Here is a 17,663-nt window from a genome sequence, read left to right as displayed (position 1 = left end):
CCAAAGCAGATTACGTCATTCAATATTTATAGGCATTTAGATATTGATTAAAGATAATTGATCTTTTGTAGATGAACGGATGATAGCTATTAAATGTAGAAGCATACTGGTGTTTGTAGGTTTTCGATATAGATGCAATTGGATTTTATTCGAGTCCCGAGTAAGCGTGAAATTTAGAAAGTTTAATGACATTGTATCCGATGTAAATTTGAGTCTAGAATGAATATTATTAAACGAATGTAAAATGTCTTAGATAGTACTACTATCAGTAATAACTAGAACATCGTCTAAATACCTCCCATAGTATGTGATAAGGGGTCGAAAAGGTGCCAAATGTATATGCTCAATCATTGAGAGATAGATCTCTGATATTAAGCCGCTCAGGCTGAAACCCATTGGCAATCCAAAAATTTGTTTGTACACATTGTCTCGAAAGGTGATATAGGTGACCTCAACTAACAGTTTAATTAAGTGAAAAATTTCCTTAATAGGTAGCTTCGTATAATTAATCGGTATTGTTTTTATTTAACATATCCCAAATAATATCTAACGTTTACATTCGTATATAACAAGGTAACATCTAGTGAGAATAAATTGTCATTGTCGCCTAGTCTACAGTCTTTAAGATTATTAAATAACGTATCGTAGTTCTTGGTCCCAAATTTTATTACCTGTCTAAAGGGTTTTATAATGCTATATACATGTGTGGTTAAGGATGAAAATTTCCTACACTGTTTCCTACAGGAGCTCGGCATTTTCATCCTTAGCCACACATGTATATATCATTATAAAACCCTTTAGACAGGTAATACAATTTGGGATTAAGAACTACAATACATTATTTAATAATCTTAAAGACTCTAGACTTAGCGACAATAACAATTTATTCTCACTACATGTTACCTCGTTATATACGAATGTAAACGTTGAATACACATTAGATATTATTTGGTGTGTGTTAAATAAAAACTCGATACCGATTAATTATACAAAGCTACCTATTCAGGAAATTTTTCACTTAATTAAACTGTTAGTTGAGGCCAATTATATCACCTTTCGAGACAAGGTGTACAAACAAATTTTTGGATTGCCAATGGGTGGCTTAGATGGGTGGCAATCCAAATATTTGGATTGCCAATGGGTGGATTGCCTGAGTGGCTTAATGTCAGAGATCTTATCTCTCAACAATTGAGCATATACATTTGACACCTTTTCGACCCCTTATCACATACTATGGGAGGTATTTAGACAATGTTCTAGTTATTACTGATAGTAGTACTATCCAAGACATTTTACATTAGTTTAATAATATTCATTCTAGACTCAAATTTACATCAGATGCAAAGTCATTAAACTTCTAAATTTCACGCTTACTTGGGACTCGAATAAAATCCAATTTAGCATCTATCGAAAACCTACAAACACCGGTATGCTTCTACATTATAATAGCTATCATCCGTTCACCTACAAAAGATCAATTATCTTTAATCAATTTCTAAATGCCTATAAATATTCAACGACGGGATCAGCTTTGGGCTCAGAAATACAAATATTAATTAGCAGATTCTTAAACCCCTGTTTAAGAACCTGCTAGTTTATATTTGTATTTCTGAGCCCAAAGCTAATCCCCTTGCCACAATAAACCGAATTAGGGTACAGGCTAAAGATAGGATAGAAAATACTACACCAACCAACAATAGTAATATCAAAAAATACTTTATTTCTGTCCCATATGTTGAACAGTGGCACAAACAGCTTAATAGATTCTTTAAAGATACCGAATTTAAAATTGTGGCCAGGCCAATAGGGAAATTACACAACTATACTGAAGAATCGCTCAGTTCTTTCCGCGTTCGCAACACAAATTAATGATCTGGTATACAACATTTCTTGTGGTGATTGCGACTTGTCTTACCAATGTTCAATGCGATTTTCTCTGAATATTCGTGTAAATCAGCATGAAGCCTCAGTTCGTGCTTTTCGTTCAGCAGGGTAAGAATTAGCCTTTCATGCCATTAACGAAAAACATACTTTTTTTATTTAACAAGGCAAAATACTTAATGTTCAACGTAATTATACGCGACTATTAATTGCAGAAACCGTAGAAATTAAATTACACGAGAATTCTCTTAATGTTCGACGGCCATATTTGATCTCCGATGTGTGGACCTGCATGCGCGAAGACAAATAATCACTATTTAAGTTTCAGGTTCAAACCTATTCGGTAATTTTCATTCCTGTCATCACAACATACAGTCGGAAAGCGTTGCCAGCTTCAGGAAGGAAAATCGTTTTGAATATTTTCGCTAGATTCTTTTTAATTTTTAATTGCATTAAATTGATTTTTAATTATTTATTTTTTACTCTAATGTAAGTTTTCGATTTTTTCGTTTTAATTTCTGGAGAGTATCATACGGAAGTGTTCTACGTACTATATTGAGGCAAACTCCTCTTATTATTTTACAAATATTAATATCAACACAGGACATATTGAGTATTACAGCTCTGATTCATACTATCTGATCCTATATTAATAAATTGAAAAAAAAAAAAAAATTATGCACAGATAATCTACAACCAGATAATTGGAGAGTTCACTGTATAAGCTCCACAGAAAGGTTTCAGGCACTTCAAGAACCACATAGCATCTCTTATGTAGATGATAATTTTCTCAACTAGTTTGACAAGTTTAGCCTAAGTAGCATCTGCATTGCTATCAAAATGGTTGTTAGCATGACAACATACATGAAGCAATTTTTACAGATTGGGGATAATAGAAGCATACCAATTGATTTCGTGATGAGGGAAATTCAAGAGAAATTGTTGAAGCTAAACATAAATAAACACACCTGAAGCAAATGTGCAATTATATCCAATTATATTAAGAGAGGCAGGAAAATTGCTGACCTCTTTTGCAGAAATTAACTGCTGTTTTATTATGGTTGCATATGATTATATGATACACAAATTACCTTTGAAAACGAATGTCCTTGTAAATGTTGAGGTAGCAAAAATTTCGTTGGTTAGCAGTGTAATATTTTTCAAATTTAAATTTATTGTGGGCAAGTTTCCAGTATGTCTTGGGGTTCTTAGAGGTAAAGAAATAGAAAAAGCAATAGATGTTTTACAGCATCAGTTTTATCAGTTTCAGTGTGAGAACCTACTAGACACTATTATGAAAGAAGGAAGAAATGTTCAGTGGTCCTTGGTCAAGGAACTGACAAGTGCACTCACAGGATGACAAAGAAGCTTAAAAAATGTAACAAATCAACCCAAGTCATGATTGGAATTTTAACAATTCCTCGTAGCAGTGCCGAATATGAGAGAAGGTTAGAAAAACAAAAACTGAGTTTAGATCTTCCGACAACTGTCATCTTGGTAGTTTCACCACTACTAGGCAAGCTGCTTGTGAGCCAGTGCTAAGTCTTACATATTTTATCCTTACTAATATAACAATAAAGGATTTCAAATATTTTTGAAAATGTAATAAACGAAATGCCTAAGAATGTGGCTGGAATGCATGTAATTACGAATATACTGAATACCTCATTCTCATAGCATCACTTTGAACCAACGGCTGGATGCTTTTTTATGTGGTGCTCAGCGCAGTGTCTGTAAATTAAACAGTAGTGAAATGCTAATGTAGGGGTCGTGTTAGGGGGGAGGAAGTGAAGCTATTTTTTTTTTGTAAAGTTTTACCAGCCCATATGAGGTTGATAATAAATAATACTGAGTTTTTTTTTTTTTTTTTTTTCTCTCTCTCTCTAAAGGATGTATGTGGGAAAAAGTTATTCAGTGTAAATTGTGTACTGAGAAGTGGAGTTTGGATTATTTTGCCATTGCATCAATCTATAAACATTTTGCCTGTTAGCAATACTGTTTTAATCATGCTCAAATGGTGCAATATCTTCAGCATTCACTTAGCCAGAGGCAGTCCCAGGGAGGGGATAAAGGGCTATAACCCCTTTCCCTGTAATCATACATAATGTGGGTTACTGCAATGCTCTGATTAACCCCCTGGCCATCTGGTTGTGAAGGACTTTCACAATAGTATGTTCATTTTTCTCGTACAATAAGCAGTATTTATTAAGAGCTTCTTCCACGAAACACAGCTTTAGTCCCCCTTTCCCTTTAACTGTTTTAGACCCGACCTTTATAAAATCCTGGGACTGCCTGCACCTAGCATTTATTCTGAATTTATAAGATTACTTCTGTGTTGATTAAGATTGAATCTTGGGAACAAACTGGCTTCTCAACAACTTATTTTTCGAGAAAAAGAAAGACAGCAATTACGCCAAATTAGGGTTTTGAGTGGCAAAATCATTGGCTAAACCAAGTTGCTGATGGAGAACTAATAAAATTTATATAATACAAACAGTTGAACAAATGCGTCCTGAAAACTTGATATTTTATTTCCTCAAAAAAAAGACTATTAAAAAAAAAAAAAAAACCCTATAGCGGTCTTGCAGACCGCTATAGGGTTTTTTTTTTTTTTTTTCACCCCTTTTGGTAATGTTTTGGTACAGTAGGAATATATTTTCAACTATATAAAGTGATAATGAATAAATTTTATATATAAATAAAAAAAAACACTTCATTTTATTTTTATTTTTTGTATTTACAAAAAATTAAGTTAAAGGAGAAAAAATTAAACAAAATTTTCCTATTTTATCGAAATTTATCAAATTAAAATGTGATCAAAATCACATTTTGATTTGATAAATAAAATAAAAGAAACCAAAAATACATGGAATAAAAAAAAAAATTTTTTTTTATTCCATGTTTTTAATTTTTGTTTAAAATAAAAGAAACCAAAAATACATGGAATAAAAAAAAAATTTGCAAATTAAAAAAATTAATTACACACAGTTATATATGGTTACATAAAATTAAAAAAAACTTCTATGTAACTACTATTTGCAGTATGATCTTAGTTTCAAGCAGAATTTAAAAATTAACTACAAAAATATATGTTAGCTGATAAATTTGTATGAATGCTGTTGAATAGATCAAAAAGAGGTATCAAAATGTTTGTGGCCATAAGTAAAATAGAACTGGCACAAGCAGAAGATTTAAATTTTTTGCTGTCTTGAGAGACTGTGCTAATTAAAAGTTCAAATGATTAGTCTGTCTGCCAACCAATATCATTGCTCATACAATTACAATAATGGCAGTAATATTTCATTATAATTAGAAAAACAGGTTTCTAAATGTGCTCAGATTTTTTTAGTAGCAGTCAATGAAATTATTGACATATGTTGCAGTTGTTCATTTGTGGAACATTTGGGGAACTAATGATAATTTTGAAATTATAAAAAACTAGTTTCAGTACACAGTATGCACGAAAGTACCACAGATGAGGAAGGTTTCTGAAATGTGGGAGAACCGTTGCATTTTAATATTCAGTGGAACAAAGGTGCTTTAAACTTCACTATTGGGTGTACAATTCAGTTTCAAACAAGAGTTCTACAACCAATGCTCAATAAATATTTGTTTATTCTTATTTTGCATCATTCATATGCGGTTTTGCCCATCAGAAAGTTAATTATCACAAATGAAATCTTGTGTGTGTGTGTGTGTGTGTGTGTACACACACACACATTCATAAGAAGTTTCAATTAAAAGGCACAAATGTCTATCCCACTTATTTGTAGATTTAGATTATGCATTGCCAGAAAATTTTCTATATGTATTGAGCTTAAATACTTGAGTTACATGTTAAAAGGAATACATGATGAGAGCCTTTTCAGTAAATTCAGCCCTGAAGAGATTATGCAAGGCCCATGGTGTAGAATTTTTCTCATCATGGTCTATGCTTGCTAACAGGAGAGACTGTTTTTAAGCAATGGGATACACTTAAATAGAAGGTGTGCAAGATTATTTGCTGATGCTATTGAGGCATTGTTAGGTGGGTCAGAAAACTGTTAGCTTGGAAAGTGGTATACACAGATTAACATATGAATGGAGCAAAGGGATGCTGTTACCCTTTGTTACCAAGATAGGCTTAAGTTCTGCAAATTGCAGCATCTGGAGACTAGGCACCTACGAGGTGATCTGATTGTAGCATATAATGCCTTGAATGGTTTGAGCAAGCACAGTGCTGATAGGATTCTTCCTCTTGCTCAGATTCCACACCTGACGGGGCATGTTTGTTATTTGATTTTTAGGAGCATTAGCAACTAAGGCCATATTGCTCCAAGGATATGCGGTGGTCATTCCCTGACCTATCCGCATCCTCCGTATTTGGTGGGCACGGGCTCAAACCCCAGTCTAATCAAGAAGCATGTGCTATGCACTGCTGCTCCTGGCTACGGAGGCGCCTGACAGGGCATAAATTCAAATTGAGGAAAGACAGTTGTAGAATAGATGTGCAGAAATTTGCCTTTAGCCAATGGGTGGTTGATTGGTGGAACAAACTTCCATCTCTCGTTATGGAAGTTGACAGCTTAAATAAATTCAAGGGTGAACTAGACAAACTTTTGGAGTGAATAGATGGGTGAAACGGGAAGGGCTTTTTTTTTTTTAGCCGATGCTATTGCAACAGTATCTTTTTTTGAAGCAATCAAAATCAGTTGATGTCTGATAGAGAATATCCAAACAGACATCTACAAACAGAAAATGTTAGGTAAGCTAAACTAAAGTTCGAAAGCATACTGTCATGAAATTTTATTTCTATTATAGTGTGGACCTCGAAAAACCTCGGCACCTATGTAGCCAGTGGGCAGGAGCAACAGTGCGTAGGACATGCTTCTTGATTAGACCAGCGTTCAAGCCCATAACCACCAAATATGGAAAGGTCAGGGAATGACTACCATGTACCCCCGGAGCAATATGGCCTTAGTTGCTAATGCTCCTAAAAAACTAAATAACTCGAAAAACCTGTTTTACTCCTACTTACAAATGTCTGAAGCTTCTCAAACAACAAAAATTATTCATGCTTTTTTTGAAAGTCAAAAGTTGGCAGTTGTGGTAGTGCAAAGCATACATTACCTCATTACCTAACTTTTTAAAATTAAATCTAAAATAAAAAAATTACTGTAATAAATTTTGAATATAAAAATTTTCATTACAAAATTTAAAATACACATTTTTAAAATTTGTATTTTAAATGTGTATCTGGGATTGTTGCAAATGAAAAGACTAAATAATAAATGAGGATTACTGCAAATATTGAAATAAAGTAAATCTTTTTTCAGAGCTTATGCTTAACTTACCTAGCCAAAATTCTCCTCCTACATTGCCAAAGCCATGCTTGTAGTCATTCCATTCTCTCAAAAAATCTACTGAGCCATCTCTCCGTCTTTGTATTACCTGAATTTTAGAAATCAGAAAACAAAATATATTTGTAGTTTATTTGAAATTTATTATAGCTGTATGGGATGACTTGCATAAAGTTATTCATGCCGTTTTCTCAAAACCTAATAAACTTAGCAAAGTGATTCTTATTGTGATGCAAGCTAGCAAGGCAATACATTGATTTTTTTTAATCAAAAATTAATCCTAAATCGAAATTTAACATTATTTAAACTGAAATATACTGCACTTTGGTAGAGTGGAAATTTTATGAGACAAAGATTATTTGAACCAGATTATTTGAAGGCAAATTATTTGAACCAGTTTGAATTTAAAAAATCTGGTTTAAAAACAACATATAAAAGAGCAAATAAAAAAAAATTGTAAAATCTTTTTTTATTTTTTTATAAAAAAAGATTGTGAATTCAGAAAAACTCTCTGTCTGAAAACCATTGGAATCTATGGGATAATATTATTATAAAAAGGCCTAACTACAAACCCTGTCCTGCTGAAAATAGAATACTGGATGAATTTAAACCTGGAACAGCTGTAATGGCAAAGAGAGGAAGTGAATAATGGTCTCAAACAATACTCCTAGTCAGCTGTGGAAACGTCACAGCCTTTGTAGGGAAGGCCACGTTATGGCCTTGGAAATCTTTGTATGATAAAGACTACAAAAATATTCAGGGAAAGCATATTTAAATATAACACTGCACTGTGTAGATTAAAGTTTTTATGATGAAAGCAAAGTTCCTGTATGTGAATCCACCATGGATGAATACTCTACAGTGTGTACCGTGGAAAAGAGATTAAATCAGATATAATTTCTGAAACAAAATTTGAAAATAAAAATGAATAAATTGACCAAAAGCTGAAAAGAGAAGGGGGAACTAAAGATTGGCTATGTGAAAGGCTTAAATGAGATGAGAAAATAAGCCCCACCCTTAAACCACACTAATTTGTTAACCTAAGAACTGCACAAAATCTTTAAATAGATCCCTTGTTTTTCCAAGTACATGGAAATGTACTTAGAAAAACATGAAAGACATCCTGAAAACAGAAGTTTCGAGATATTATGAAAATAACTAATTAACTGCAAATACCCTGCCCAGGGCCATACTTATAAATAGGTGCATGAGCCTCTAGCCTTGGGCCTCACCATAGAGGAGGTCCTCGAATGGCCTCTGTAAATTTTTAAAGTGATCTTTGTATTTCAGCATTTGTGTTTAAACAGATCTGTGAAAATAATTAGGTTTTTTTTCTGATTATATTTATACATGCAAGTTTTTTCTTTTTGGACTCTGCATCTCTGGTATTTTTAAAGGGGACCATAAGAGTTTAGCGCCTCAGGCCCCGAGAAGTGTAAGTACGGTCCTGACCCTGCCCTCTGTCACAATATCTTTAAAATACTGTAGATTGATCCTGAAACTAAGAACACTGAAATTATAATCCTGCCCTCAGAGTGCATTTGGAATGCACTCAGAAATAAACTATTTTTAAGCAGATAAAAACTGTCAGGCTAAAATGTATGATGGAAAAATCCATCATATATGAGGCTGCAAACTACTCCCTAAAATATAAGTAAAACAGATTAAATCAGTGAAAAAATATATAGAGTTAACAGGCCTGCAGTGACTCCTTCCTCTGTGGAAAGCCACAAAACCTGCTGACTGCCAAACTTGTAGAATTTTGTTGACCACTTATGCTGAGAAGTTTATTATCAAAAAATTTTAATTATAACTAGTCATCAAAGTGTTCTTAGTTCAGTGGATGCTAAGGTCTAGTGATTTTTAACTGAAGAGATGTGGCACCATTGGTCATCTTTTCTTTGTAAGTTAATCTGTTTTTAGTCCACAATATATTACCATATATTAGTCTAGCACTTTTTAACTGTTTTGGAATTTTTTGGTTCCCCATGACTATATATGAGTGGTGATATCATGGTGGACTTAGTATTAGGATCAGTCTATTTCAAATGGGACAGGATTCAACATTCATCAAGCCTCTTCATAATAATACTCTTTTGTCTTCTAACAGTGTTTAGACAGTTTGATTTGTGCAATTAAATAGATCACCCATGCAGGGAATCTGCTTAATGGTTGCTAGTACTATTCAATTCAGAGTTGTAAGTTCAAAGTGATATTTCCATTAGTTTTTTACTTTGATTTGATTATTACTTTTAGGCACATTTACCTAAAAGTATTAATATTAATCAAATGATGTGCATAAAGTGTCTGTTGTTAGCTGATTTGTCCATCTGTCTACTGATTTGCACATAACTGAACTCCCAGTGAATGGATTTTGATCATATTTGACATTTATATTTGATATTTGCTAGAAAAGTTTTCCCATGGCATCCCTAATATATATATATATATATATAATTATACATATACAGTGAAACTTCCCTTTAACGGACAGCCATTGGGAACGAAAATGTGTCCGTTAGAGAGAAGTGTCCGCTAACAAGAAGTCTGAGGGAGAAAAAAAAAAAGAAAAATCGTTAAACATTTAATGTAAAATTAAATTAAAATATATACAGATTTTGAACAATATTTTTGTAAATAATATGCATATTATGACTTTATCTTAAGAAAAATACATACAGTAATCACTTATTTTCTTCTGCACCTTCTTCCAGTTGATAATTTTGTTTTCAACATTTGTTTGGAGTGAAGAAACCGTCGAAAGTCCTTCAGTATCTTCTTCAGCGGCGAAAAACATTTTTAAACGATTGATTTGTATGAGCGCTTCTTCTATTTTCATCGGTGGTTCGTCGTTAATATGTTCTTCGACAGAATGACCTCCTTCCATTTCTTCATCCTCATGAGGAACTTCTTGAAAAATATCGATGATAATGTCGTTGATATCTAGAGCACCATCTTCTGTAGTGAGGTTCGAGTCTATATCTTTGTAGCCAGGGTCACTTGTAGCTGAAGTATCGTACATTATCAATAGATGTTGAAGTTCTTGTTCTTCTTGGTGCTCCACATTGCTGTTCACAACTTCAATATTTGCGTTTGCGAAGCCAGACTTTACAAAACAGTTCACGACAGTTTGTTTTCTAATTGCGTTTACTGAAGAGAAAATCCATTGAATCGCATCTAGGATGCTGATTTTCTTTGCAAGGTCACTCGCACATGTTACATCGTTCATGTTTGCAATGAGATGTCTTAAAACAATTTTCTGTAGTGAAGTTTAAAATTTTTTATTATCCCTTGATCCAAGGGCTGACACTCTGCAGATGTGTTTGGTGGCAGAAAAACGATTTGAATGTTGGACAATTCAATGTGCGGGTGAGATGCAGCATTATCCATGAAAAGAATAATTTTTCTGTTTTGACAAATCATGTTTTGGTTAAAGTGACGTATCCATTCGCTCATGATATCTCGAGTCATCCACGCTTTTTTATTAGACTTCCAGTCAACATTCAAAAGATTCAACTTTATGCCCTTGAAACAATGAGGATTTTGTGGTTTTCCTATAACAAGAGGTTGTTCGAAGTCTTCCAGCATATTTGTACACAATAGTACAGTCAAGCGTTCCTTAGAAATTTTTCCACCCTGGCACTTTTCGTTTTTTAAACTCATTGTTTTTTCAGGAAGAGCTTTAAAAAAACAACCCTGTTTCGTCACAGTTGTAAATATCCTTAGCTTCAAAATCACAACATAAATCTTCCAATTTGACGGTCCACTCTGTTACAACCCCAGTATCAACAGATCCACCTTCACCACTTACGGTTTTCCAAGAAATTTTATGCTGAGTTTTGAACTTGTCTAGCCATCCCACAGAAGCTTTGAACTCATTTACTCCCATAGATTTTGCAACCTCCAAAGCTTTTTCCCTAATAATAGGCCCATTAATGGGAATTTTTTTTAGCATGTGCGCGACAAAACCACTCATACTCAAATTTATGTGAAATATCACGTAACATTGTCAATTTGAAGCCCAACAGTTTTCAGGAATGATTTTTGAACGTGATCATTTCCGTGTTGCCAAAATTGTTTGAGCAGTTCATTTTTTTTCTTTAGGATGTCACTTACCTGCGTCTTCCCGATTTTGAATTTTGCAGCGAGATTGCGAACAATATTTTTTTGCCAATCATACGCATTAATGAGTTCGACTTTATCTTTTAAAGTTAAATGTTTACGAGAACACATTGTGCACTTCACACGACACTGAACAAAACTGAAAACTGAAACTCAAAAGACAAAAGGCCGACCATATTCCCCCCTCCCTGCACACACCGAATTCATCAGAAGTTTTACATGTGCCTTAAAAATTCTTGAAAAGGGGTTTAGAACCACGACGTAAACCTTGAGAGAATCGGAAATAGAAAATAAAACACGATTGAGGCAATACGTGGAAGAAAAGTTCCTAGAAAAAGGCCGTAAGCTTGCCTGCTGTCCGTTATGGGGAGATCAAATTAGGTGCTAATCTAAATGAAACAGTGCAGATTGCCTGTCCACGTCCGTTACAGAGAATGTCCGCTAGACAGAAGCTGCAAACACGTTAAAACCAATGGAGGTGAGTTGGGGAATTTGAAAATGTCCGTTGTAGAGAGAGAGATGTCCATTAACGAGAGGTGTCCGTTAGAAGTTTCACTGTATTTGAATAACGTTTAAAATAATTAGAAACTGAACCTTTCGTAATAAAAATAAAATAAAAGTTACAGAAAACATCAGTGGCAGCAAAAAGCATATTCCTCTACATGATACTTGAAATATAACCACAGAAATAAATTTGAATAGGTATAAAAAAAAATAATAATAACAAAATAAAATAATACCAGCAGTATGGCAAGACAAGAAACAAAAATAACCAAAATTAAACATAATGATAAACCAACAGGGAGGGAAGAGAGGGGTAACAAGAGTAAAAATATTGTAGCAGAAACTCTCTAAACTAATTTAGAACATCTAAATGTAAGGATAATAAAATAATAATTGATTAAATTTTGAAAGCCAATTAAATAGAAATATAACGATGCCCCCTCTGACGGGCACCAGGTCCAAATTTATGTGAAATATCACTAGCAGAGATGTAAACCACTACAATAAAATAAAACAAAAATAAACCAAAAATAGACTGACCATTACGCCCCATCTCAACAGAGGACCACAAGGCCAATAATGGTCAGGGAATCGCTGCATTTCGATTGCTAGACAAATCGCCGCAAAGGCGAGTCAATCGAAAGATCAGTCCGCCACCTGATCCCCAGATCAAACCGCCAATGCAGAGGACTTGAATTTGATCTGGGGATCAGGTGGTGGACTGACCTTTCAATCGACTCGCCTTTGCGGCGCTTTGTCTAGCAATAGAAAGCAGCGATTCCCTGACCATTATTGGCTTTGTGGTCCTCTGCTGAGATGGGGTGTAATGGTCAGTCTATTTTCGTTTTATTTTATTGTAGTGGTTTACATCTCTGTTAGTGGTACTTCACATAAATTTGGACCTGATGCCCATCAGAGGGGGTGCCGTTAAATTTCTATTTAATTGGCTTTCAAAATTTAATCAATTATTATTTTATTATCCTTACATTTAGATGTTCTAAATTATCTTAGAGAGTTTCTGCTGCAATATTTTTACTCTTGTTACCCCTCTCTTCCCTCCCTGTTGGTTTATCGTTATGTTTAATTTTGGTTATTTTTGCTCTTGTCTTTGCCATACTGCTGGCATTATTTTATTTATTTATTATTATTTTTTTAAATTCCTATTCTAATTTATTTCTATGGTTATATGTATATATATAATATTGATAAAAAAAAATAGGATATAATGACATTACTGAACGACTAAGCATTACTCTGGTTAAACTGGTTTTTCAGGTAATCTGCTTTTACCTTGCAGGCATTCTCAATTTTTTTCTATGGTAATTATACTTGACAGGTCAGCACCCTTACCCAATACACTGACAATATACATTTGTCTATATATATAAAAAATTGGATAGGCTTTTTTACTTATTTACTTTTTTATTCTCAATTATCACAAAATAATTTAGTTCCCTGTTAGAATTTGATATACTTCTGACGTCCCCATCCTAAAAAAATTTTATATGCAGAATTCTATTCAGTTTGACAGCTACCTGAAAATGATTATCATCAGTTAAGTCATTCATATATTTATATATGAATATTATTTATTTATTTGATGAATTTTGAGGTATTGCTCAAAACATCAAAGGCAGATATTGTGAGGATTTCAGAGACATGGTGTCACACAAATATAAGGATTGCAGAACTGGAATTTGGGGAGTACAATGTCTACAGAAGGGATAGACAGGATAGGAAGGGAGGAGGGGTTATGCTATTAGTTGTACATATTGTACATAAAATCCAAGGAAGTGAAGCCAGTCAACATTGCTGGACAGTGCAGTGTCGAGTCAGTTTGGTGTGACATAAGCATTGGGTGATCAGAATTGAGAGTAGGAGTATGCTGTAGGCCTAATGAGTCTGATGAGTATAATAAGAAATTGTACAGGGAAATAGAGTGGGCCAGTAAATCAGAGAGTCTTTTAATGGGAGATTTTAATTTCCCAGATATTGACTGGAATTTGGGGGCTGGTCACTCACACACTAGCAAGGCTTTTGTGGATTTATTGGATGATTGTTTTCTACATCAGCATGTTCGGGAGGCAACTAGAGGGAGTAATACTCTTGATTTGATTATCAGTGGTGATTCTTCATGCATTAAGAATCTGCAGGTAAATGAACCACTAGGTGGCAGTGATCACAGTGTGCTGAAGTGGGATTTACTCAAAGAGGTAACTACCATTAGGGGTAAAGGGAAGGGTTATTGCTTTCGTAAAGGCGACTACGATGGACTGAGACAGTTTTTAAATTCTATACGGTGGGACCAACTGATGATGTTACCAACAGCAAATGCAAAATGGGAAGCATTCAAAGAACTTATCTTGGAAGCTACTAGGCATTACATACCAACTAAGAAATATTGTTCAAGGTTTAGGCCTAAATGGATGTCAGATGAACTGATGAGGCATATGGCAGAGAAGAAACATGCATGGGATACATATAAATTAACACATGACACAGAAGCCTATGATAGATACAAGTTGATCTGTAACCAAGTTACGAAGGAGGTTAGGCAGGCGAAGGCAGATTACGAGAAATCTTTGGCAAGGGATGCAAAGAAAAACAGCAAAGAGTTCTTTACTTATGTAAACTCTAGAAGGAAGGGGATGAATCAGATTAGTCCACTTGATATCGATGGGTCAACTGTTGATGATCCTGCTCAGGTAGCTAACAAACTAAATGAATATTTTGCATCGCCATTAACACATGAGGAGTTATTCAGCGAAGGGATTGCCAGAGGTGTATTCAACTCTGGCAGTAAGCTAGAGAATCTCGTAATAACTGAGAGTAAAGTGGAGGAGAAATTGTTGAAGATAAATACAAGAAAGGCACCTGGGGTGGATGGGATCTATCCAGTTATATTAAAGGAGGCAGTAAAGGAAGTAAGCAAACCCTTAGTCGTAATTATGAGAGCTTCCTTGGACTCAGGGGAAGTACCCATGGACTGGAGATGTGCAAATGTGACCCCAATTCACAAAGGAGGATCAAAGGGCGACACAAGTAATTATAGACCTGTTAGTTTAACTTCTGTTCCCGGAAAATTAATGGAGGCACTAGTTAAAGAAGCACTGCAGGATCATCTAGACAAGACTTCAGTTATAGCTCAGACAGCATGGTTTTGTTAAGGGGAGGTCTTGCCTGACCAATTTGATTGGATAATATGATGCAGTCACAAAAGAACTGGATGCAGGGAATAACTTTGATATTATATACTTGGATCTTAGAAAGGCTTTTGATACTGTTGCACATGGAAGACTGCTGTCCAAATTGGAGCAGTGTGGCATTGGAGGCAAATTGCTGCTATGGATAAAGGGGTGGTTGAAGGGGAGAAGACAGAGAGTGGTAATCAATGGACACTGCTCATCGTGAACTAATATTATTAGTGGAGTCCCTCAGGGTTCAGTATTGGGTCCATTATTGTTTTTTGTATTTATAAATGATATTGATGATAGTATATCAAGCTTAATGTCCAAGTTTGCAGACGATACAAAGGTTGGCAGGGTTGTCAAGGACACTACTGACACTATGCTGCTGCAACAGGATCTGGAAAGGTTGAGCAGATGGGCTGAGAGGTGGCAAATGAAGTTTAACATTGACAAATGTAAATGTAAAGTACTACATATGGGAAACAGCAACCGCAGAGCAACGTATCAACTCTGTGGTACTACACTGACAGTGGTAGAGAATGAAAGGGACCTGGGGGTGGTTGTGCAGGCAGATATGAAGTTTTCTGAGCAGTGCAGACAAGCTGCAAGAGTAGCTCATGGTGTATTGTCGATGATATATAGGAATTTTTCTAGCAGGGATAAGGAGGTGATTATTCCCTTTGTATAAGGCAATGGTTCAGGCAACACCTAGAGTACTGTATACAGGTCTGGAGGCCTCATTTCAAGAAGGATGTAGAGATGCTGGAACAAGTACAGAGAAGGGCAACAAGATTGGTGAATGGAACAGAGGGGTGCTCTTACGAAGAAAGGCTTAAGTTTTGCAAATTACAGTGTCTGGAGTCTAGGCACCAGCGAGGTGATCTGATAGAGGTGTTTAAAGCCTTGAATGGTTTGAGCATGCTCAATGCTGATGGGATTCTTCTTCTTGCTCAGAATAATCACCTGAGAGGGCATTGATTCAAATTGAGGAAAGACAGATGTAGGATAGACGTGAGGATTGCCTTTAGCCAGCGGGTGGTTGGTTGGTGGAACAGACTTCCATCCCTTGTCGTGGAAGTTGATAGCCTAAATAAGTTTAAGGCTCAGCTGGACAGGTATTTCGAACGAACAGAGGGGTGAAGTGGAAGTGGTTATTTTTTATTTATTTATTTATTTTATTTATTTATTTTTTTTTTTTTGGCTGATGCTGCATAAGCTTGCTTTCTTGCATCAAATGCCTCTACTAATGCTAATGCTAATATATAGCAGACCAACATGATTCATCCTTTTCCTTCTAGTGTTAATGTAAGTAGCAAAGAAGTCTTTGCTACTTTCCTTTGCATTCTTTGCACGAGACTTCTCGTAATCTGCCTTACTTTGTATAACCATCTTTGTGACTTAGAAGTTTCCTTCACTTTCTTTTGCCGTTGTTGTTCTTCTTCCACTTCTCAAGTGTAATTTAAATAAAGTGTGGTCTGTGCTTGTTAACAGGAGAGATTGCTTCTACAGGGATGGGATACACTTAAATAGAAGGGGTGCAAGAATATTTACTGATGCTATCGAGGCTACGTTAAGTGCGGCGGAAAACTGCTAGCTTGGGGGGGGGATTCACAGACTAATAAATTAACAGTAGCCCCAGGCTGAGATGTAAATGATTCTTGCACTGCTTCTATTGGAATGAGCCTAGAGAGCAAGTTGCTTGGGATTTCAAGAGTGCTGGGGGTCATCGTGCAACAAGTAAATACATGGGCAGACTAAATAAACAAAAATTTAATCCTAATTGTTAACTTTACTGTAATTCTGTCTTTAATTCTAAAGCTACTATTTATATATTAAGTGCAATAGCATCATAAATAGACAGCCATTTCTGAATAAACAGAATACTTATAAGGTGGCATCGTTTTAAGTTATATCTCATATTGTGAATTCCTTCACGAGTTGCCATGATATTGCACTACTTCGAATAAGTAACACTTCACCTAAGGAGAAGACTGATGTTACTTATTCTCAGATAGGTACCACTACCCAGATGGCACCATTTCAGGCCAAATAGCCCTGAAACGGTGCCGTCTGGGTAGTGGTACCTATCTGAGAATAAGTAAAGATATAACTTAAAATGACGCTGCCTTATAAATATTCTGTTTATTCAGAAATGGCTGTGTATTAATGATGCTATTGCACTTAATGTATAGATAGTGTAAATTTGCTGGCAGCTTGAGGCTTAGCCCTAAATGCATCTTGCTAAAGCTACTTTAACAATTATTACTCAACAGACACTATGTTACTTCATCACTATAGAAAACCTAGCAAATCAAATACTATGAGCTTCCATTGGTAATGTCGATTATAGCTTCTTGAAAAGATCATTTGTAGCCCTCAATTTTGTTGCTCTGACTTAGTGAATTTATGACAATACACTTGACAGAAATTGCACTCCTGCAGTTCTGATCTCTTAGAGCAGCATTTCCCAAACTGAGGTCCGCGAAACTGACCCTCTGGAACTGCTTAAATTATTCGTTCTATGTATAGCAGATTGATGATAAATATAGTTATTATTATATATTTATGTAAAAATAAGAATAAAGTTGAGTTTAAAACATAAAACTTTGAATTTTCTTTTCAGAAAACC

At 35.0% G+C, this 17,663-nt stretch overlaps 2 protein-coding genes across 3 annotated transcripts in view; one reads left to right on the top strand and one right to left on the bottom strand.

Moving 5' to 3' along the window:
• The window catches only part of LOC150081426 (mitogen-activated protein kinase kinase kinase 4-like), a 350,096-nt gene that overhangs the window by 181,319 nt on the left and 151,114 nt on the right, over positions 1-17,663 (top strand). The window lies entirely within an intron of this gene.
• The window catches only part of LOC150081427 (microfibril-associated glycoprotein 4-like), a 90,604-nt gene that overhangs the window by 17,534 nt on the left and 55,407 nt on the right, over positions 1-17,663 (bottom strand). For both annotated transcript variants that reach the window (XM_090379288.1, XM_090379289.1), the window contains one exon: positions 7,215-7,311. In XM_090379288.1, coding sequence (XP_090235414.1) covers positions 7,215-7,311 — 97 coding nt within the window. The remainder of the gene's footprint in view (positions 1-7,214; positions 7,312-17,663) is intronic.

Source organism: Mastigoproctus giganteus, chromosome 8 (genome assembly GCF_048544385.1).
Source record: "Mastigoproctus giganteus isolate SK-2022 chromosome 8, ASM4854438v1, whole genome shotgun sequence".
NCBI classification, from domain to species: Eukaryota; Metazoa; Arthropoda; class Arachnida; order Uropygi; family Thelyphonidae; genus Mastigoproctus; species Mastigoproctus giganteus.
Note: the sequence above shows the minus strand (reverse complement) of the source record. Positions and strands in the feature narration are given on the sequence as shown.